The following is a 25,395-nucleotide window of genomic DNA, read 5'->3' as shown; positions in this document are numbered from 1 at the left end:
TGCCACTTGCATGTGTAAACGGGGGGTAAGCCAGACTATTTTGAAAAACAAATTGTATTAGCTATCCCAATAAAAAACGACGCCACCAATGCTCGAAGTCGCGATATATTTATTTACAATTACCCAACCTTTACACATGCCAGTGACAGTTCGAAAAATTCAATACATACACAATATTTTACTATCACAATTACATTTTTTGAATTGTCGACTCCACTGTCACTAGATTTTTCGAATGTCGAAAATGAAAAAGAGTTGCCGAGACTATTTTTTAATCCATGTACATTTTTGTTTCTTTTAAGAATGCAAAGATTTAATGCATATTTTCAAAAAGATTAGGAAACACAAATAATACATCTTGGCAGCTGCAATATATTAGTGGTTAGTAAAGACATAATTTTGATGTTTTTCATGCAAATATAGGTTGATAAATAATTTCCCCTCTGGGATTATACAATATTGAAAAGGCGGCAATACCAGATTCATTATGTTTATGACTTGAAACAATCTTTTTAAAACGAAATAAAATAAAAATAGTGAAATATGTTGTGAATTGTGTTTTAAATCTGAAATATAATGCAATTTTGTGTGTTATATGCGGCTTAAAATAATTTTGGAATTGAACTTGCACTGGCATGTGTAAACACACAAGAAAACTGCATGCCAGTCGAACACTTTTTCGGCATTTTCGAGTATAATACATGTACTCAACTGGCACCAATTTACTGGCATGTGTAACTGCAGCGTTAGGTATACAATCATGGCACAATTACCAAGGTAGTGGTATCACACCAGCTGTTCGAATATAAAATGTCAGATCCCTTTATAAAAAAAATATTTTTGTTGTAATTTCCCCAACAACATAAAGAAAATTTTGACATAACACATTCAAAATTTTACGATGCCACAACCTGGGTAATTGTGCCATGATTCACAGTAAGGTCAAAACCTAAAACTTTGCGTGTTGCGTTTGCGTTCAAAAATACAAAAACAAAATACATGCATTTCAAATTGAAATTGTTTTTTAAAACGCACACGCAACGTTATAGGTTTTGCCCTAACACCTACCTGTGCTCAACTGTCTTTATTTACATTCTTTTTTAATAAATTTTAAAAGAGCAACAACATTATTTCTTGAAAAAAAACTTTATTTCTTGAATATCTTACATCGCTTCGCCTAACCAATATGGATTTTCAACGTATGAGAATTAAAAGTTTGGACAATGACGATGTTTTCAGTAGTGGTCGATCCTATGGACAGGATAATATGTCATTCAACTCTGACTCGGATTACAGTGGCGCAGTATCGGTGCGTGATATGATTCGTCACTATGATGGTAATGCAAAAAAGGACAAAAGCAATGCGCCAAACTCCCACAACAGCGCAATGCGAAGACAAAGTTATACATCTCTCCATAACCGTACGCCATCATTCAGTGGTTTAGTTACGCCTGTGCTACCGCGATCTCAAACAAATCTATTGTTTCCCCATCAGCAGGGGGGTTGCATTGAGAACATCAGTGGTGGTGTCAACAACATCAATGGGAGTTGCTGTAAGAATTGCGTGGCTTGCAATTGCTGTCAGAATAGAAACCTTAAAAGTTTGGCCGCTATCCAAAAGTTTCAAACTAACGAAATCATCCATCATAACCTACATAGGAATGATGTTGTGGCTAAGGGGAATTCTAGCCAAACTGACATACAAAAGACTCTAGAATACAACAAAAAAGCCGAGTTGGTTGCAATATCATCATCATCGCCATCAGCACCACCACCACCTCAACCACCAAATGCATTGCAAACCGTTATTCCAAACAAGAACCATTTATATTTGTCAAATGATAGTATTGAGAAGGCCACTTGTCATCCGATCGAAACATCTTACCAAAGTAAGACCACAATTGCCAAGACTGCAACTGGTGAGAACAACGGTACCAGCTATCTAGCTAAATGCTTTAATGTGTTTTTCTTAATTCTCTTCGTTTACATTTACATCCGTTCATCGTTAGGTGTGCGCATAATCATCGATATATTCTTTGATCCAGAACAGCAGTGTGTGAACACCAGCGATATTTTGGGTAGTCGTGTGGAAACTGATATACCGCAAAGTCGCATCTTAGACGAGTTTCAACAGCAGATAAATGCGGCCGCTGTCACAGTTAATAAAACAACACCAGCAACAACAACGAGACGCAATTGATATGCTACTCAGCGGAAAGAAGTCTGACACAAGTAGGTGAATATTCTACTTTTTTTGTTTGTTTGTTGTCACTGGCTTCGGAAATGTTTCGATTGCGGCAAGGGATGGGAATGTGTTATACATTATATACATATATGTTTATTTTAGTTGGTTTATATACACACGCATCGTATGTACATACATATATAATATATTTTATGTACGTTTACACTTGTCAATAAATGCAAATTGGGGACTCCAATCGTGTTTCTAATTTAATAATTTTGAAATTGCTAGGGCTCTACTAGCCACAGATTGATCATATATCTATCAATCATGTTCACCCATTGGTCACGGATACTTGCTGTGACATTCTTATAGATCATTTAAGCAAAGAGTGTAATAACTCAAAAAATTATATAATTAAAATGAAATTTTTATATCCTCCACACTAGTAATGAGGGTATATTAAGTTTGTTTTTCTGTTTGTAACACATCGAACTAATCATTTGAGACCATATAAGGTATATATCGTCACCATAAATACCCAAAGACGTAACTAACAAAATAATTTAACAGGAGATTAGGATCGTTATTTTTTAACGTAGAAGCTTGAAATTTTGCAAGAGCAATCAAAAAACGAATCTTATTTTTTTTTATTTTGAGATACGTCTTCGTGCATTTATGGTGACTATATATTCTTAATCAGGATAAGACGATCTAGTCATCCACGTCCGTCTCGCGTTCGCAATCGTTGAGATAGAACGCTAAAATTTTGCACCCGAATGTATTTTTCCCATAGGCAGACCAAGTTCGAAGATGGACTGTATAGATCCACGTTTTGGTGTAGCACCATATAACGCCACCACCAGGTTTAAGGTATTTTGAGGATTTTAGCTGAAATTTGACATTTGAGGTTTTAAAGGACCAAAAAACTTTTCCACTAAAATTTGCCAAGATAGGTTAACGTATGGGTATAGGCCCTATATAACTGTACCTCCCGATTTAAGATATTTTGGTGGTTTTAGATACAATTTTTATCTTAACTAGCTGTAATTTGACATTTAAGGTTCTCAGTGGCCCCGAAACTTCTCCACCAAAAATCGTTAGCATAGGTCCATGGCTAGGTATAGCCCCCATATAACGGTACCCCCGATTTTCGGCATATTTGAGGATCTTAGCTACAATTTTTAACCAAACTAGCTGCAATTTAACATTTGGGTCGCATTTATTGCCCGATTCAGCTGATAATCTGGGAATATAATTTTTTAGCCATAGGAAGAATGGTGAAAATCGCTTTTGATTTGTATATAGCTCCCATATATAAATATTTTTGGCCGATTCTCGTACATATTTGATGCACCAACCACGTTATATACTTCCGATTTCGATGAAATTTGAAGTGTGTGACTGAATTCGGTCGAGAAATAAATGTGCCAAATTATATCGAAATGAGTTCAGATTTGGATATAGCGCCTATATATTTTCGACCGATTGCACTTGTTTGCTGCACCAAACACATTATAGCTGTGCAATTTTGACGAAATCTGGAATGTGTGACGGAATTTAGTCTAGAAATAAATGTGTCAAATTATATCGAAATCAGTTCAGATGTTGATATAGCTCCCATATATATTTTACATATTCACAGTGGTGTAGGGTATCATATAGTCGGCCCGCCTGACTTTGATCCTTTCCTTACTGGTTTTCATACCCTCAGCATTTATGCTAACGAGGGTATATACACTTTCATGCGCGCAAAATGTGCCTCATCGAAATAGTGGTTTTAGACCCAAAGTATGTTTGGACGAAATGTGTTTCAGACAATTTGGAGTAGATTTACCAATGCCCCTCCGCCTGTCTATCTGGCTGGCTGGTGCGCACGATAACTCTCGGACGGATGAGCCGATTTGGTCCAAAAATATTCGTAATATTATGTCCAAACTTAGTTTAAGTTCGAAGATGGGCCATATCGGTTCACTACTTCAGGTACCTCCCACACAAAAGTTCGAAAATGTTCGGAAAATTTGTGCGCACTATAACTCTTGAAGGGAGTAACCGATTTGGTCCATACTTTGCACATCGTGAAATTTCTACCAGACTTAGATAAGGTTCCAGCATGAACTCAATCGCTCCACTCCTTCGGGTCCCTACCACACAAAATTTCGGAAAAGTTCAGTTTAGGAGCAGCTCTCGAATAGCTTTGGTTTTTGTTGTAACAACTTGTACTTGCTGCCCCCTATACGACGGTTCAAGTTTCATCAGGGGCAAGTCCATACTTCCGGAGAAAAAAACCTGAAAGATGCACAAAAACCCTGTGACACCGTGTGTAGTGGTTGAAGCGCAACATAACTCTCGAACGGATCTGCCGATTCTGTCCAAATTTAGGCTTTCGTTTTATTTTGTCCAAACTTAGTTTAAGTTCGAAGATAAGCCATATCGGTCCACTCCTTCAGTTACCTCCCCCACAAAAATTCAAAAATGTTCGGAAAAATTGTGTGCACGATAACTTTTGAAGTGAGTAACCGATTTGATCCACACTATACACACACTAATATATCAACCAGATATAGATCAAGTTCCAATATGGACTATATTTGTCCACTCCGTCAGGTACCTCCCACACAAAATTTCGAATAAGTTCACTTTAAGACCTGCTCTACAATCACTTTGATTTTTGTTGAAGCAACTTGCATTCGCTGCCTCAATAACAACGGTAAAAGCTTTTTAAGGGGCAAGTCCATACTTGATAAAACAGTCTGAAAGGTGTAAAAAATTCCTATGGCACCATATGTAGTGGCTGGAGAGCACTATAACTCTCAGTTCGAATTGGCCCAACATTAGATCTTTTAATATTTTATCCAAATTTAGTTTAATTTCTAAAATGGCCCATATCGGTCCTCTCCTTAGGGTACCTCCCGCAAATAAGTTCAACATTTGTGCCTAAGTGCAGTTTAGGATTTGGTCGAAGATCCTTGGGAAATGCATACCATTGATGTTCGTTGTGGTCCTGTTTAAAGCGATATTACGTTTTTCGTGCACACGTCCATTCTTCCTGGTATACTGGTCCAAAATATATACGAAGACCCACAGAAATGACTATTGGGCGCGATATCTATGGAAATAATAAGATTCCCAAAATAAGATTAACTTCCATAATGGACTATGATCGGCAGGCTGAGGGTATATCACAGTCGGCAAAGCCGAGTGATACTTTTTTACTTGTTACTTGTTTCTATTTATAACATATTGAAATGATCACTATAAAGTATATGTATAAGGCATTATTAAGCAAAAATAATATAAAATCTTGGTCATGGGAAAATTCTGAATCGATCTAGAAATTAACTTATGTTGAAACTCAGGTATGGGGTATTGTAACTCGCGATCAGTTTTACTATACCATAACTTTTGACCGCATTTCGGCAAAATAAACTGTTTTAGCCCGATTCACCGAGGGGTTTCTTAAAATAATAATTTGAGCGGAAGCTGTGGTCGTACTAATGTAAAAAATCGGAAAAAATCGTTGAAATAAACGAGTTTCATTATGTTATTTTCCAATTAGTGGTTTTACAACACAATGTCGAGCTTAATTAATTTTCTCGTTTAGAGTTAAGCTTAATGATCTGAAATTATATGCAAGTGAAAAAGGAAAGCCATGGACTCGAACCCACATAGTCACCAAATTACGTTACCTGGTTTCATTGGTGGTAAAGCAAATCTTCGGACGTATCGACTATGTAATGGCTTCTCTGTCCTAGAACTTATCGTTTTTCAAATGCAAATGTGTTTTTATACATTAACGGATATTTGGCCGTTTTGAAATGTATTTTCTTCACAACAACCGCTTTTTGCGATGCCTTTGAAGTTATGAGTTTTGGCTTTGAACGCTAACACGCAGTGACAACATTTTTTTGATATGTTTTCAAGGACGTGGGTTCAAATCCCAGCCGGGCTCAGCCTATTTTTTATTTTTTTTGAAATTTTGCCTGTTAGGGCGAAGATCATTTTTTTAATGATTTTATTAATTTTCTCGTTTAGAGTTAAGCTTAATGATCTGAAATTATTTGCAAGTGAAAAAGGAAAGCCATGGACTCGAACCCACATAGTCACCAAATTACGTTACCTGGTTTCATTGGTGGTAAAGCAAATCTTCGGACGTATCGACTATGTAATGGCTTCTCTGTCCTAGAACTTATCGTTTTTCAAATGCAAATGTGTTTTTATACATTAACGGATATTTGGCCGTTTTGAAATGTATTTTCTTCACAACAACCGCTTTTTGCGATGCCTTTGAAGTTATGAGTTTTGGCTTTGAACGCTAACACGCAGTGACAACATTTTTTTGATATGTTTTCAAGGACGTGGGTTCAAATCCCAGCCGGGCTCAGCCTATTTTTTATTTTTTTTGAAATTTTGCCTGTTAGGGCGAAGATCATTTTTTTAATGATTTTATTAATTTTCTCGTTTAGAGTTAAGCTTAATGATCTGAAATTATTTGCAAGTGAAAAAGGAAAGCCATGGACTCGAACCCACATAGTCACCAAATTACGTTACCTGGTTTCATTGGTGGTAAAGCAAATCTTCGGACGTATCGACTATGTAATGGCTTCTCTGTCCTAGAACTTATCGTTTTTCAAATGCAAATGTGTTTTTATACATTAACGGATATTTGGCCGTTTTGAAATGTATTTTCTTCACAACAACCGCTTTTAGCGATGCCTTTGAAGTTATGAGTTTTGGCTTTGAACGCTAACACGCAGTGACAACATTTTTTTGATATGTTTTCAAGGACGTGGGTTCAAATCCCAGCCGGGCTCAGCCTATTTTTTATTTTTTTTGAAATTTTGCCTGTTAGGGCGAAGATCATTTTTTTAATGATTTTATTAATTTTCTCGTTTAGAGTTAAGCTTAATGATCTGAAATTATTTGCAAGTGAAAAAGGAAAGCCATGGACTCGAACCCACATAGTCACCAAATTACGTTACCTGGTTTCATTGGTGGTAAAGCAAATCTTCGGACGTATCGACTATGTAATGGCTTCTCTGTCCTAGAACTTATCGTTTTTCAAATGCAAATGTGTTTTTATACATTAACGGATATTTGGCCGTTTTGAAATGTATTTTCTTCACAACAACCGCTTTTTGCGATGCCTTTGAAGTTATGAGTTTTGGCTTTGAACGCTCAAAGGAGAAGTTAAAGAGCACACTTCAGAGTTGAAGTTTCTAATGTATGATTTTTTAATATATCCACTGTATCTACCTCCAACGGATGCTGACATTTTGAAACCTGAAAAATGGGGTTTTTTTAAATTTTGCTCTAATCGGGACGCGCAGCTGGATTTCCCTAAAAACTTATTATTGGATTGTAGTACTCGCGATTTCGCATTTTTTAATGTATAACATGAGGGTGTAGCCCTCACAGGATCACAGTAATCTGCGCCTAAACACGAAATTTTTGTGCGTAAATTTTTCCCAAAAACCTATTTTTTTGGTTTAAAACTTACAAACGTCATTCGATTTCCGTGGAAACCCGCGTAAATTTAGTTTTTTACGTTCTGAATCCATCAAGCCACGACACGTAAAAATCCACCGACTAGATCGGCGGATATGATACCCCTCAAATTTCGAAAATTTGCCAAATTTTTTTTTGAAAATATCGCATACTAAAACGCGTTTTGGATGTGTCAGTTCTACTTAAATAAATAGATCGATACGCGTGTTTAAACTGCGCGAAAACAGATATTTCAAAACTATCGCTAATCCAGAGATATAACAGATTTTTTCTAAAAATTAAGTGCGATGCTACATCCACGGTTCTTGATGGATCGCATTGAAACGGCATAGAAGGATGTATTTTTTAATGGTGATTATTGAAATCGGATGCGCATAAAATGTAAATGAACTTCGCGGAAATTATTACCATTTTACTGTATTTTGCACCCTAATATGCAGCAGATGCTACATCGTGGCCGCCTAATAGAATTTGACAAACTGTACATCAAATAAAAGGGATTGATTCGCTGTGTTGGAAAATCGGATGCGCATCATGTCATTTTCATAATTACGCGGTTTATATGCGTCTCAAATGTTGTAATATTCAATATAACATTATTTTAACGTTATGCCACAATTGGAATTCCTTGTGATTTAATGTAAGGTTCTAATAATATTATCCAATAGGAAAACTATAAGCGAAAAATTTGTTACAACGGAATATAATCATTGTTGCGTGAAATTTTGACGAAAATGCCGAAGAACTCAAACATTTTTTCTCCAACTTTTCCTATAAAACCATAAAAAAATAAAATTAGAATAATATGATTTTAATTTTTTCGTAATATTTTCTTCGTATTTTTGCAAATAACATGAATTCTATAGCTCCAACCTTCACAACTTAGGTTTCATTTTATTCCTCAAAATGTCTGGATGCTGTTATAATTTTTTTTATATATTTTTCGTAACTATGAGCGCTATTGTTTCAAAAATATGTTTGTAAATACGAGAAATTATTTAACAAATTTGATTTTTCGCGAATCCAGTGAGACTTTGCGATTATTTTTTGCATCATCGCAAAGGGTACGAATTCAGTTAACGATAATAGGATATAACATCTAACTCTATTAAGCCGCGATTTTTTTAGAATTTTTTCTAATTATCATAATTAAAACGGTCATATCTTTTGAGCGCAACGATCAAAGTTAGTAACGAAAACAGATTTGGAATGCTGATTTTTTTCTTAATCTGTGTACCAAAAATCATTGATGTAGTATCAAAATTTTTTTTTTGATTTTTTTAAAATGGAAAAGACAATTTTAGACATTTTTCCTGATATACCTTTTACCTTTCCGATCGAATTAGCAGTAATTCGGAATCTACAATTAATTTATTGTGCATTTCCTAGGAATAAAGCTTTACGTGCTGGACTTTCGTAATAGGAATGTGGTTCGCCAAGACCGAAGTTTACACTTGTTACACTTTTTTATACTTGTTAAACTTGTTCATTAGAACACTCTTTGACTAAAATAGAGATATATTAATTTATGTTGTTATTATCGCTTCCTGGTTTTTGAAAACGCGAAACCTTGTTTATGGACCTACGATGGCGGCATTTAGTCTTATTTTAGCTATTAAATCGTCATTACCTCCGAGGCTATATTCGTCTTTGGTTTAATTTGTATGTGACCTTCCATTTGGTTAAACAAACCCGATTACCGATAGGCTTTCTTTAAACTAAATTTGGCCTATAATAAACGGTAGTACAATTGCTTCTAGCCTCTTCATCGAAGGTGAAGGCAAATGCGGAAAATGAAATCCCTTGCCAAATAATGTCCAGACGAAATGCTCTTCTCTACTTCAATTAATTGCACACTTCAAAAAGATCTACCGAAAAGGTAGCCAAGACTCACTTCAAAAGTATCAGCAAAATATCAAACTTCAGTTTTTTTTACGAGAGCATAATTATCGTCGCTTTGACTTTTCATTATCAATCCGAAGAGCATGACTTGCTTTAAGCCTTATTGCTAAGCAGGCTCTTAAAGATGAACCAACCTAGCGACGAACTAGGTTTACAGTATTTATGGCAAACACACACACACATACATATTTCCCATCTCAACTCCACTCGACTTCGATTACTATAATATTCACTATTTAGCCTCCAATTTCGGTATGTTTAAGCTAACAAGTGCAAAATAAATCGACAAATTTATGGCGAATTTGAAACTAAATAAACACGTATGTGTGTATGTGTTTTCAGCATCTTCTTTCAATCTTTGTTGGCAAACTATTTACTATTTTGTATGCCTTAAGCTAGAATGCCATTCATACTTGATTCTTGAACTCTAGTCGGATGATTGTCAGCATTTGCTGCATCCATTCCCCGTGCCGTGACAGATGCTGATAAAAAAATCCCCAAAACAAAAACCAAAACACATGTCTATGAAGAAGTCGATAAAAGTGCCCCCAAAACTCCAGAACTTGGCATTCAAACATCGAACGAAATTAAAGGCATCGTAAACGACTAATTGCACCCAAAAGTCTTATCGAAATATCTTAAGAGCACAACAGTAAGTGTGTGTACTATTAGATGCCCTATTGGAAAAAAATATAATATTTAGGATTTTTAAATAGGTTGAGTTATTCTTTGCTAAGAAGACGACTTATAGATATATAATTTTATAGCGATTGTAGGTGTTTGTTTTCAGGCCATCAGTTCCTACTATATGTGGTGTGACAAATTATTGTTTTACCACATCTGAGGAAGGGGAAAAATGTGTATTTGAGTCTTCTTCGTTTTATAATATAAAATAAAATACATATGCAGATGCAGCCAAATGAGGGAACGAATACCCTGGAACGCTCTTTTTCTTTATCAATATACTCCCCAAACTTCAATTTTTCGAAATTTGATTTTATTTTTTGAAATTTTGCCTGTAAGGGCGAAGATAATTTTTAATGATTTTTTATTAATTTTCTCGTTTAGAGTTAAGCTTGATGATCGGAAATTATTTGCAAGTAAAAAAGGAAAGCCAAGGACTCGAACCCACATAGTCACCAAATTACGTTACCTGGTTTCGTTGGTGGTAAAGCAAATCTCCGGACGTATCGACTATGTAATGGCTTCTCTGTCCTAGAACTTATCGTTTTTCAAATGCAAATGTGTTTTGTACATTTACGCGGATACTTGGCCACAGAAATGTATTTTCTTCACGACAAACGCTTTTTTGCGCTGCCTTTGAAGTTATGAGTTTTGGCTTTGAACGCTAACACGCCGTGACAACATTTGGTCTGTTCCTTTACTTTAGAAAGTGGCAAACCCGGCAAAAGTAGTATAAATTGTAAACTGCACTCATATGAATTGTATGGTGTCTGAAGTAAAGGAACGCTTTTCGAGTAAAAAGTGGTAAAACTTGAAGATTCTTGCACGTTAAGGAACAGAGCTATTTTTTGATATGTTTTCAAGGACGTGGGTTTTGTTTTCAATCAAACAAACATTTTTCACAACAGGAGTTTGGTAGTAATTGAATTCTAATCGTCTTAAGTTAAGGTCACATTAGGCAAGTATTTGCTTCAGCGACCGGCAGTGTGCGCTTACTGAGAACAAGTGAGCATTCATTTCAATGCATTATTTACACTCACTGGAGCAAATATTTGCTTAAGGAATCTTTCGAACATGTTTCCAACAGGGTATACTAAAAGGAGAATGGTAAACATTCACTCACACCCACATCATAAAAACTGTTCGGATAAACTTTTAATGTGATACGTACATACATAAATATGTATGTACAGTGTGTAAATGAAATAATACATTTCATACAATTCCTTGTGATATTTTAAAGTTCTACATTTTACGGAATTTATCAAGAATTTATGAAAAATGAATAAATTGTACCAAATGTTTAAAAAAATTAAGAATGTCCCATGAAATAAGCCCGAAAACTTAATGAGATTCATAGCCTTGAATTTTAGGTGATCTTATTAGTGGAAAATGGTACAACCGATTTGGGGTTACATGTCGGACAAAAACATTGATCTTGTACATTGGAAGCACTATCTCCATGGCTTCTTTTAATTAACTTTCAAGTTTTATGTTGAAAACTAGGCCATGAAGTAGAAACGGATTTTTGGTGGAAGCTTGGCCAAATGCAATAAAGTGCTACAATCAATGTCTAGTCATGGGAAGGCACTTTTTAACAAATAATAGACCACATTATTAGGACAAAAAATCTATCATATACATTTATTATATTTTTATAAAATAGTTAAAAAACTATTTAAATATGTTGGGACCCAATCATAACACAAAGAATAAAAAGGAAACTCTTGGCCAATTACTTTATTTATCCACTGTATGTATTCACACACAAAAGATACTCTTGTTTTTAATTTAGATATCGGGATTGTCACAATAAAATAACGTAAGTCGAAAATAAACAATGACGGAGAGCAAATATGTCTGCTATTTTTTATATTTTTTAGTTCATGTTTTACAAAAATATATATGGTCTGTTCCACTACTGCAAGAATCTACTAATTTTTACTATTTTTCCCGATAACATAAAAGAAAAAATGTTATCGTAGTAGAAAATAGTAGCTTCTTGCAGGTTCTGGAACACAGAATTTGTTTTCAATTTTAATTAAATAATATGTTTATTAGGGTTATGACTTTTTGAAATTCTTTTCTCAAAAATAATTTCCTGTTGGGTGAATAATTTTTTTATAAAAAATGTTGCCATAAAAAAATTTTCCGCTCAAACCACTTTGAAAAAAAATTGAAAAATACAGAAAATTATTTCCTGCTGCACGAATGAATGACATTTTGCCTATTAATAACTACAACAACTTTTATTCCATTCAAATATTGAAAAAGGGCCCGCACAAACTACTTTTAATTTTTATGATATGTGAAATAAAGTTATATATAATATAAAATGATATATGTATATGTAATAATACGATGATGAAATTAGTGAGAAACAAACGTCATTTTGTCATTTGGTTAAGACGTGTGCCCCTATATCTTGTTTTCCGTTAAATATGTGCTTACAGTGACTTCAAAAAATTGTCCAAAGTTCTGAAAAATAAAAACTTTAAAAGCTTTTTATGCGGAAGCTTTTTTATCGCATCACTTTTAATTAATATTTTATGTAATCTTAAAATATCATACAGTGGTACGAGGTTGCAAAAAAGTCAAAACCCTAATGTTTATATCTTATTTTTTTTATTGTATCTTATTTTTTCTAAAAACAGCTTTTTTCAAAACATTGTTTTTTTTAGATGAAAAGTACAACAATTTGAAGATCTTGAAATTGTTTATTGAATGGCATTACATAGTTAAAAAAATCTTAGGACAATTTTTCCAACAATGCAATACTCGTAAGTGCTACAACCAACTCAAAATTTACTTAAGTCGACTTAAGCTATTTTGAAAGAAACCCACAGATCTGTAGTGCTGCATATACGTTGCGCTGATTAAAGGCACATTTTAACTGCAGGCATGTTTAAGTCTGACGCGCCAATTGGATAATAATTTGGCTTTGATCGTGAAACAAATAACCCGTCCAATAAATAAACGATGATCTTCGAGTGCTACCAGAAAGAAACTTGTTTTATAGATTTTGCTTAGCGAACAACCACACGGTGTGTGGCATGCATACCAGGAATCAAAATCAAGTTATGCTTGAATGTCAGCCCGCCAGCCAGCCAGACTGCTTACCATGCTTCATATTTGCTGCTCGCTGTGATTTGGTATTCTAAGATAGATAGCCTTTTCTCCTCTGAATATTTCTTTCGGCTATGACTTCTCTAAGATGAAGATCTGTTAACAAGTGTTTCAGTTACAGTTTGAGTACGTTCAGATTCAAACATACATACATACGACAATATGTTTGAAGGTATGTTTATTGGTCTTATTAAATGTATATATGTAGATGTACTACATATAGGTGCGCCCAATATTTACTGTCTGTATGTTATTTCATTATTAACAATCGGCATATGAAGGACATTCAAGTCCAAAGAATTTTTTACACCATACACCATTTAAATATGTACAAAAGTGATATTGTTCATTATTTATTACCATTAATTATTCTCTTAAAATGCAAATGATTCTCACACCTTTTTTTTTTAATTCTATCGAAAACGTATTTAAATGTTGGGTGTGCTTCCGTACAAAAAACTTTTAGAAATTTTTAAATTTATTGAGAAACAAATTGGTTCTGGTATATAACAATTATTTAAATAATAACTATTATTTATTTGAAAGTTTTTTAATTTCTCGATGGAGTTGAGCTGAATGATCAAGGACTTTCTGCAAGTAAAAAAGGAAAGCCGAAGATTCGAACCCACACAATCACCTAAGCATGTGACCGCTTTCGCTGTTAGTTAGGCAGCTCATCTGACATATCTACTCGTACTGTGGAGTAGCTTCTCTGGCAAATCTTTGAAAGATCAATGGGCCAACGATGACGTTGAATATCGACTTCAAGAATTGTAAAACAGCCATACAACGACATCACCAAAGTTAAACGTATCGAGTTATAAAAGTTATATACACAGGTGGTACATCCAAAGCGGTGAGGGCAAGGATCCGATGAGGTAAAGAAAAAAAAGTGTCAGTCGGCTTTGCCGACAGATATATACCCTCAGCCAATGTGAAGTGAAACTTTCATGTACGGACAGATCGAAAGGGCTTGTTGCCCTTTTTGGACATTTGAACTTGCCAACAAAAATGTGGATTAGGAATTAACTGCACTAAGACACAAATGTTGAACCTTTGTGCGAGAGATACCCTTAGGGAGGACCATAATGGGCCATTTTAGAAGTTAAACTAAATTTTGACAAAATATTAGGAGATCCAAAGTTTGGTTGCCCCATTCAAGTAATATCGTCCTAGCGTTTTAGTGACATTTTTTAAATATTGGGGAGAAGTACCAGAAGTTGTGTACCCGTATTGCCCCATGAAACTATACTATTTGGATATAATATGACGAAGATCAAATGTTAGACCAAATCGGTTGAACAGTTCGAGAGTTATCGTGCTATCCGACCACCACATATGGTGACATAGGGGTTTTTTACACTTTTCGGGCTGTTTTCCCAAGAAATATGGACTTGCCATTAAAAAACTTTTACCGTCTTAATGGAGGTAGCGAATGCAAATCGCTTCCACAAAAATCAAAGTGATTCGAGAGCAGGTCTTAAAGTGAACTTATCCGAAATTTTGTGTGAGAAGTACCAGAAGGAGTAGACAAATATATTCCATATTCGAACCTGGTCTATATCTGATAGTTATATTAGGATGTGCAAAATATGGATTACATCGGTCACTCCCTTTAAGAGTTATCGTGTGCACAATTTTTCCGAACATTTTTGAACTTTTGTGGGGGAGGTACCTGAAGGAGTGGACCGATATGGCTTATCTTCGAATTTAAACTATGTTTGGACAAAATATTACGAAAGCCAAATTTTGGACCGAATCGGCAGATCCGTTCTAGAGTTTTCTTGCGCTCCAACCACTACACATGGTGTCATAGGGGCTTTTTGCATCTCTTAGGTTATTTTCTCAGGAAGTATGGACTTGCCCCTGATAAACTTGTACCGTCGTATGGCAGGCAGTGAATACAAGTTGTTGCAACAAAAATCAAAGCGATTTGAGAGCAGGTCCTAATCTGAACTTATCCGAAATTTTGTGTGGGAGGTACCCGAAGGAGTGGACCGATTGAGTCCATATTGGAACCCCATCTATGACTGATAGAAATTTTAGGATGTGCAAAGTATGGACCAAATCGGTTACTCCCTTCAAGAGTTATCGTGCGCACAATTTTTCCGACAATTTTCGAACTTTTGTGGGGAAGGTACCTGAAGGAGTGGACCGATATGGCCCATCTTCGAACTTAAACTAAATTTGGACAAAAGCCAAACTTTGGACCAAATCGGCACCAGAAAGCCAGACAGACAGACGGACGGACATTGCTAAATCGACTCCAAATTGTCTGAAACACATTTCGTCCAAACATACTTGGGGTCTAAAACCATTATTTCGATGAGGCACATTTTGTATATACCATCGTTAGCATAAATGCTGGGGGTATAACAAGATCAAAATCTGAGCTATTTAAATTGGACAAGAAAAGGGTGATTGGAAATCTATTTTTAGCTCGACTTTTGTGACAAATATTCTGTTTCGGACCACCTAAGTGAGTAAGTGTTACACTATCCCTGCTATACTTTTCCTCAGTATGAAATTAAAAAAAATTTAATTGCAGGTGCTTAGGTTTTAAGTATTCTTTACCATTCATTAGCCTCTTATTGCTTCTTCTTCTGTTGAATGTAAAATATGCTAGGCTAACCTAAACTAAACCAGCTATCATTTAGAATAATCTTTAAAAACAATCAATTCGAAGACTCGTTGACATTGGTTTTAAACTTTTTGAATGCTATTGGATGTATGTATGTATATACGTGCGAATATATGCTATCGGCAGCCAACATTTCTTTTATGATTTTTATGTTGTTCTTAAGGTATTTAAGATCACCTTAGGTTATATTAGAACATCTGATTTAGCAGGCAATGAGGTAGAACTTCAATATGAACTTCAAAAATGTAATCAAACACTGTTAAAGTGAATACAATATTTTTTATTAAATGTTTTAGCAAACCTTGTATAAAATTGGGTGACGTAGGGGATGAAAGATACCAAGGAACCGTCCTGATCGGCTTTAACATAGCAGAGTCCAGGATTTATCTTGGTCCCTCTTTCATCTCAAGTGGACACTAACCTCCCCGTGGTGTCACCTGCGGTAGCTGCCTTTAACACCCGTTGAAGGTAGTGAGCTAAAATGTGCCGCGTTCATCCATAAGAACGTTAAAAGCTTGGGTTTGGGCGCAGGGTTAGTAACCCTCCCCTAGAAAAAGCAGCCTACTATGAAAAAAACAAAAGAAAAACAAATCCCTCAAAAGTTGACGACCCCGCAAACGTTTTAAGGGCCATGATCTGCGAATGTGCACCTGGAATGTTCGCACACTTTATAGAGAAGGTGCACTTTACGCATTGGCAGATGTACTTGAAAAGTGCAAGGCCGACATTACTGTCATACAGGAAATACGATGGAATGGGGAAGGCGTCAAAACAAACCCTAAAGGTAACGCACTGTATAATATCTGCCATGACATAAAGCATGAGTTTAGTTGCGGATTTGTAGTTGGTCGGAGGTTAAAACACCTGGTCTCCAGCTTCACACCAGTGAATGCACGACTTGCTACAATTCGAATAAAAGCAAAATTCTTCAACATCAGCTTAATTTGCGCTCATGCTCCGACTAAAGACAAGGACGAACTGACCAAAGATACATTTTATGAGCGCTTAGAAGAAACATATGACCGTTGTCCTGCCCATGACATTAAAATTATTCAAAATTATTCCACAGTGAAACATCTGACAATGGTATGAGGCTGATAGACTTCGCAGGCTCAAAAAACATGGTAGTTAGCAGTACCAGATTTCAACATCCATAAGGGCTCCTGGCTGTCTACAAATCAGAAAACAAGAAATCAAATTGATCACGTTGTGATAGATGGAAGACATTCATCGAGCGTTATGGATGTGCGTTCGTTCCGAGGTGCAAACATAGACTCGGACCACTACCTTGTTGCAGCAAAGGTACGCACCCGTTTAAACGTTGCAAATAAAGCACGAACAGACACAACGCGGAAGTTGGACATCGATAGGCTGCAAACACAACAGATATCCACAGCATATTCCACTTAACTAACCCAATTGCTTAATCAAAGACCTCCTCATTCCGATAACATATCAGAGTAATGGCAAAGTATTGCCCACTCCATGCAAACAGCCGCAAAATCCATACTATGATACCAGAGACCTCCAACAAGGAATCCATGGTATGATCAGGAGTGTCATGCTGCTACCGAAGAGAAAAATGCGGCATATAGGGTTACTTTACAATCCGTAGCGCACGAGAGAGATATCGGGTGAAACGAGAGGAGAAACGACTTTTCCACAGGAAAAAGAGGGAGATGGAAAAGCGGGAGTGTGCAGAAATCGAGATGTACAGGAACCAGAATGATGTCCGAAAATTCTACCAAAGAGTCAAGCATCAAACTGATGGCTTTGGTACAGGCACATCCTCCTGTAGAGACCAGCAAGGTAATCTGGTAACTGATACAGATAGTGTGCTCAGGATATGGAAAGAACATTTTACAAAGCTGTTGGTATCGAATATTAGCGAAGACGACGAAGATACCACAGACCCAATCCCAGAAGATGGTATTGAATGTATACCGCCCAGCCAAGATGAGGTACAGACAGCAATAAATCGGCTGAAGAATAATAAGACAGCAGGAGCCGATGGCTTACTAGCCGAGCTGTTCAAAACCGGAGGCGACACGCTGATAAGGTGTATTCATCAGCTATTTAGCACCATCTGGCAGGAAGAACGAGTACCCGACGATTGGAACCTGAGTATCCTGTGTTCCGTCCACAAGAAAGGAGATAAGACTGTATGCGCTAACTATAGGGACATACGTCTACTCACTATTGACTACAAGATCGTGTCAGGGATATTGTGCGTATGGTCAACGAGATAATTGGACCATACCAATGCGGCTTTAGACCTGGCAAGTCCACCATTGACCAGATATTTACCCTGCGGCAAATCCTGGAGAAGACCCAAGAGATACAGATCGACACCTACCACCTTTTTGTCGATTATAAAGCAGCCTTCGACAGTCCGCTGCGTTCAAAGGTATTCCAAGCCATGTCTGAATTTGGTATCCCCGCAAAGCTCATCCGGCTTTGTAAAATTACTTTATCTGACACGAGATCCTCAGTTAAAATTGGAAGAACCTCTCCGAAGAGTTTTGTGCCAGAAGAGGTTTCAGACAAGGAGACAGCCTTTCGTGTGATCTCTTCAACATCCTGCTGGAAAAGGTTATACGAGAGGCAAACGTCAAAAGAAGTGACACAATCTACACCAATAGCCACATGTTTCTTGCTTATGCTGATGGTATAGACATCATGGGACGATCAGTAAAAAAGTAACTGATACTTTTATGAAGATCGAAGGAAAATCTGCTAAAGTCGGTCTGGCGGTAAACGGCGAGAAGACCAAGTTGATAGTGTCGACGCGCAATGCGTCCATTGAGCTCGGAATAACTGTGAAAGTTGGTTCCTATAATATTGAGGTAGTAAAAGACTTCGTCTACCTCGGCACCTCCGTAAACACAACAAACGACATCAGTTGTGAAATAAAAAGAAGAATTGTATTGGCCAACAGATGCTACTTTGATTTAAGTAAGCAGTTTAAAAACAAAGCCACATCTCGTCAAACAAAAATAACGCTCTTCAAAACACTGGTACTCCCCGTGCTGATGTATGGCTCCGAAGCCTGGGTATTTGCGCAAGCAAACATGGCAGTGCTTGGTGTGTTTGAGAGAAAAATTCTTCGAAAGATCTTCGGACCAATCTGCGTTGACGTTGAATATCGACGTCGCATGAACCATGAGCTGTATCTGCTATACAACGACATCAATATTGTTAAACGTATCGAGATGCAGCGATTGCTTTGGCTAGGCCATATCATAAGAATGGGCGAAGATGAACCCGCTAAAAAGGCGTATAAATACGAACCGCTTGGCGGTGCACGCAGAATTGGCAGGCCAAGGAATAAATGGCTCAAACAAGTTGATGAAGAGATAAAAAGGCGCGGTATTCCAGTGCAACAAATAGAGAGAATTGGAGATTTTTTCTTAGTTCGGCCTATGGAACAAATGTTCTGTAATGGGCCAGCTAAGTAAGTAAGTTGTATAAAATTGGTAACCACATATTATTACCCATGCATTATAATGAGAACTCATTATCCTCTGTATTACGAAAAATTCCCTTCCAATTTGACAGATTAATGTGTATTCTGAACAAATTCAAAAAATGAAGCAAGAATAGATTTTTTTATGTCATAGATGTGTCCTATATTTGATAAAGCAATCCAATCTATGATGTTTGTGGGGAATGGATGTGTTTAAAAACCAAATTGACAACGAGTTTAGTTCCGTGCATTTTTTGCCCAATTAAACAGACAAGAATGTTTGCATTAATCGGAATTTTATATCAATCATTCATTATATCATCACTTCCAGCGTTCTTTTCTCTAAGCACTGCATTTGCATATTTCTAATTGAGAAGCGCACCCATTCGAACACACCCTCTTCGCAAGAACCATTAGATTTATAGGTATTATTTTTTTCTTTTTTTAATATAAGAAATACAATAGAATTTTTATTTGAAATGAAATTTGAAATAATTTCGGTGACAAAAACAAACTTTTGTGTGATTAATGTGTTAATACAGCGACGGAAATGTTTATTTGAATTTTTGTAATTTAAAAGTTGAAAAGGTCAATGATTTACGTTTGGTAGGCTAGTATTTCTGCTGTAAATTAGAAAAAGTTGCCTTGATTAGCATTTCTTTAGATAATGTAAAAAATAACATAAACAATAAATAGCGTTAAATCAAAACACCATTGGAAATGTTAAAATATTGTTTTTTTCTTATTTTTTACCAAAAAACATCACTTACACTTTTAATAACCCATCACAAACGAAAGATAAATAAAGTTCGCGCAGACTTTGTACAAATTCGGCATGTGAAAAATCCAAACAAATGCCAAAAATCTAATCAAATCTGAAAAGTGACAGGAAAATAAATGTTCAACTAATTATTTGCAAGCTAAGTTCCGCAGATGACGGCTAAGAAGACAGTAATTAAACAATGGTCTCCAGCCTGAATAGAAACAGTGTGGCCTATAAACGAAATAGACAATAAGACAAAATGTGTTGTGGACAGAAAATAAAACTCCATACCCAAAAAAACAACACATTTAATTGAGTAGGATTTTTCTTTCGTTTGATTTTGAAGAAGAGGGTGCTAAGTTGAACACGGAATGCCAGTGGGTCGTCATTATTTATTTTTAACATGTCATGCATGTCATTTACACCAAATCGTCTCAACACTTTTGCAGTTGTAAGCCACCACTTCCTTTTTGTCTTAAAGCGTGAATTTTTCGATGGTACATTCGAAGGTTTTGTGTTTAACTTAAAAGCCGGTAGTTATTATTATTAAATAACAATACATATGTAAGACAAATACATTCCCCGATACATAGACAAACATATAAAGAAATTGTACGAGGTTAGATTTTGCTGTTTAAGGTTTATATAATAATAATGGTAAAAATAATGAAAACTAATAATAATAGTAATGAAAAATAAATGATAACATTACCACATACTTTAAGTTATTGTCCTAAAGAAAGTATTCTATCTTTTCACAATCATCGAAAAGGCTAACAATAAAAATACCTCATATGTATTTCTGTGAATAAATAAAAATTGTTGCCTCTGAAAGCGAATACTTTTTATCAGTCTTTATGATAAAATGTGTTGATAAGGTTTGGTTAAAAGTATACACCTAGTTTATATGTCCTTTTTATTCATTATATAGAAAAATCATAACTTTATGAACTTCTCCTCCCTCGCACATGACAAGAAAACACATTTACTACGTACATATGTCACAGTCCACATTAATTGCAACAATATTCAATAGCCCAACAACAAGCAGAGTCAAACAAATAGGAACCCATATGTGTGTCTGTGGTAAAAATCACATCACTTTTGTTTATGCCAACATCATGTTCGCTTCTGTCTTTCCATTATTTTTTTTTTTTTTTTTTGCCAATCACCAGCTAGGCCAAATTCACTTTGAGTGGCCACAAAATTCAAAAAAGACAGCAGCAAAATGGCCCGAAAGTGAATACGTGAAGAGTAGACGACGCACAGTGTTGCAGCTTCCATACAAAATTGCACAAAAATATAAGGCGTTGACCTAGGTTGATGAGTTTTTGCACAAATACTTATGAGGGCACAGGAATGAAAAATATCAACTTTGGTTCATATCGGTTCAGATTTAGATATAGCCCCCAAGGGTCTGAGGAAACATCCCATGTTAAATTTGAAGGCTACTCATCAAAAATTGAGCCAATTATAGCAAAATCGGGGGATGATATAGGTTGAGCGATATCCAAATCTGAACCGATTTTTGCGAAAGTCGGTGAAACTGATCAGGGGCCTAAGAAAATATTTGAAATATTTGAAGGCTATTCGATTAAAATTTACCGAGTTATAGCAACATCAGGTAAAGATGTATATATGGGGGCTATATAAAATCTGAACCGATATATCTAAGAAGGTTGCAGGGATGGGCAAAATATTTTTACACATTTTTGCTTCGGAAGAGATGTCCAATTAACGGAAATCAAGAGCCAAGGTGGCCATCAAAAGATATACTCTACGAAATATTAAGAATATACATTTTTTATCAAATTTTAATTTTTAATTCTTGATAACGGTACTTTGCCCATGTCCAGTTGATGTCAAGTTATTGTACTAAAATTTAATATTTATAGCCCACCCATCAAATCCCCATCCAAAACTTTTAATATTATCAACAAAATTTTCAGAAATAATTATTTTAGTGGTCGTCTTCATATGATTATCGCTTTAGATTACCTGGGAAATATTTTTCATATTTAAAGAGCTATAACTTCGTTATGGATTCACATATCGACAAAATTCTTTCAGATTCGTCGTATCTGATTTGTTTATTGTAAAAGTACGTTTATATATAACCGGATTTAACAAACCCACTGGGTTTCAAACGTCAATTCCATTGCTTATATTTCAAATAAATCCTCATAAAGAAGGTTAACCCTGCCAAAGGCTATAATAGGTGTGTTCGTTTACGTGATAATTTGTACAAATTTGCACAAATTGTTACGATTTGTTGTTCGTTTATACAATTATCCAGCAAAAGAGAGCGAATTGAGAGAGCACTTTTGACAGTTGTGTGACTGAGAACTTACAAATTCTTGCTGGGAAAATTTGTCCAGTAAGAATTCGTAAGTTCGATCAGCTGTTGAATAATCAGTTGATTTGAGTTGTTTTGTTGTAAACAAAAAGAAACAAGAGTTGTTAAAATACAAATTTACATTTGATTTTTTTGCCAATTGGAAAATATATGGACGGAAAAAAGGTAAGTAAAAATAAATAACTTAAGACTTTTGCTGAACTTTTATTTTAGGTTGCAAAACAAAGTGGAGTGACTGAAACATCTTTGAATATGTCCAACCCGTTGTCAATTGAAGATTCTGAAAGAACAGGTATTTGTTGCAAATTTATGGTAATTGATTTGTAATGTTTACATTTTAGGTCAGGCTGTGGTCGTGCTTAATGTATGTATTTATTTACCCTCAGCCCCCTGAGGCTACATCGAAATAACGGCTTTGGACCCCAAGTATTTTTGGAGGAACAGCTCTTGGAGCATTTACATATGTGTACCTCCATATAATCTTATAAGTGCAATTAAATAACTCTCGGAACATCTTGGGGTTATCTCCCACACAAAAATTAAAAGGTGCAAGAGGGATTGGATTTTATCGAGGCACCCAAGAGTCTTCAAACATTTTTGGCTTTGTTTAGAATAGAAGGTAGCACATCCGTCTTGCACACTGAATGTCCTGGTACGATTCTTGGAGCTTTGATACTATGGAAATGTACCCCATTGAAATAATAGTTTGACCACAAGTATGTTTGAACGAAATATTATTTCATTTGCTTTTGCTTCAAAACAAAAAACAAATTTGAAATACACACTCAAATTTGGTAGTTTTTCTTCCGCATTCGTTTTCTTATCGACATACATAAACAGGCCCTTAATTTAAATTTTTAAAAAAATTAGAAGAAATTAATCCTTGAGTTTCCATAAAACACATATAAAAACTTATATACTCAAAAAATGTCCACTTGTGTAAAAAAGCTGTAATTAATATGGGAAACGGTATTGAAAAATACACATTTTTACCCATATGACATGGTAGAACGGCATAAGGTAAAGTAAATACAACAACAGATACAACTCAACAACAATCACATAGAAATTTGTTCTTGTTTGTAATGTTAGTGCCACCAATATGTGTAAACTCATGGTGTAAGAAGTAAGGTGTTTGCATGAATTACAACAACTGACAATTTTACAATAACAACATGGTTTTATGGGAATTAAATTTCAATGGCAACATTTGAATACTAATTTCCAAAATAGTTTAGAAAAATTTACAGGAAATAAATGAAAAGATTTAAAATTTAATTTAAATTTGCATCGAAATTACTCTATACATAATGTGATACATTCTACACTTCATATATTTCTTATGCGGCACTGAATAGAACTGATTGGAAATCTATTTATTAAATTTTGGAATATTCGGTGTAGATCCTAATATATTCTGACAATTGAGTTTATAAAAAAAGTTCAAACCCGTATGATTGTCACTTACACCTTAGGCCCATACCTATATACGGACGGATACCCAGAGCGTGTGTGGTGAAAAAAGTAGAACACATGTATTCTTATGAGAACTACCGAAATACGTCGAGCGTACCTTTTGGTAAGTTGAAAAAGTTTAACTTTGGCAGAACGTTATTGTTTGTATGTGTGTGTGTTTTTTATTTTAAAAACAAAAGCCCAACAAAACATGAAATACAATTAATTGCAAAGGAAAATTATTTGTTTTACGAATGAAAACATTTAAGTAAGTTTCGGTAGCGGATTTTGTGTTTTAAATGTGATTTGGGACTCAACGTATTTGGGTAATACGGACGCTCAGAGAGCGTTGTTTTGGAAGGTTGGTGAAATATTTGTGTACGTCCTGTCGTTATTTAGGTTTAGCAGTTATATTATTACACCATGGTGTAATCTAAACAAGGAAATGTCTATAAATTATTCAAATTAAAAAAAAAAAAATTTCATATTTGATTGAATATTTTGAAAAACATGAATGAAAATTCGTTACATTTTCAATTTGAATGTTTCCACTAAATGCAAAATTTCTCGCAGAAAGTAGAATTCTTATTAAAATGTTTGGGATCGCGGAAAATTCATTGAAAAAGGGAAAGTTGCTTCAATCTTTTGTTTTTAAAATAAAAAAGCACATGTTTATTAAGGCTTTATTTTTTTAAATTTAATAAAATACCACACATATTAAAAAATGTTGTACCGCTTCTATAAGCGGTATTTTAGTGTGCCACACGTCGTTTGGACTTGGAGGAGGATACAGGTCATTGATATGAAGAAGTCTTTATGGGATATAGTTTTTTTTTTCTGATATATGTACTTTTTTTTAAAAAAATATATATCCCTAATATACGTCGAAAATAGAAATAAACATTGCTCTGTTCCAGAACCTGCAAGAAGCTACTAATTTGTACAACGATAACATTTTTTCCGTTATGTTATCGAAAAAAATAGTAAAAATTAGTAGATTCTTGCAATTCTGGAACAGACCATATATAAAATGTCGTACAGAATTTGACATTAACATTACTTCCCATTTCAGTCAGCTAGGTGTTGCTGTTACCTTATAGTGTTCTACCATGCCCATGTGCGGACGGGATGGGTACAAAAGTATATATGGGCTGAAAAGGGAATTCTCTGGCATCTTTCTGTGAATACCAAACCTTGTTCCATATTGTTCCCTAAAAGTTCTACTCCTAACCCAGCAAAATTTGACGGAAGGGGTTCTTTGCGATGACGTGATTTCATGTCATCTTTTGCATTGGTTCAAAGGAAGTCG

General features: G+C 35.3%; 1 protein-coding gene across 4 annotated transcripts in view; it reads left to right on the top strand.

The window, feature by feature from the left end:
• Positions 1-1,102: 1,102 nt before the first annotated feature.
• Positions 1,103-25,395, top strand: part of LOC141390318 (uncharacterized) — a 38,705-nt gene continuing 14,412 nt past the window's right edge. Inside the window, exons 1-3 of one of the 4 annotated variants that reach the window (XM_073963233.1) lie at positions 1,103-1,931; positions 2,010-2,232; positions 12,961-12,978. In XM_073963233.1, coding sequence (XP_073819334.1) covers positions 1,187-1,931; positions 2,010-2,200 — 936 coding nt within the window. In that variant the 5' untranslated portion in view covers positions 1,103-1,186 and the 3' untranslated portion in view covers positions 2,201-2,232; positions 12,961-12,978. Of the gene's footprint in view, positions 1,932-2,009; positions 2,419-12,960; positions 12,979-25,395 lie in introns of those variants that run through there. The other 3 variants (XM_073963232.1, XM_073963231.1, XM_073963234.1) reach the window with 3 other exon arrangements.

Source organism: Musca autumnalis, unplaced genomic scaffold (assembly GCF_047663935.1).
Source record: "Musca autumnalis isolate F117 unplaced genomic scaffold, ASM4766393v1 scaffold_1, whole genome shotgun sequence".
Taxonomy (NCBI): domain Eukaryota; kingdom Metazoa; phylum Arthropoda; class Insecta; order Diptera; family Muscidae; genus Musca; species Musca autumnalis.
Note: the sequence above shows the minus strand (reverse complement) of the source record. Positions and strands in the feature narration are given on the sequence as shown.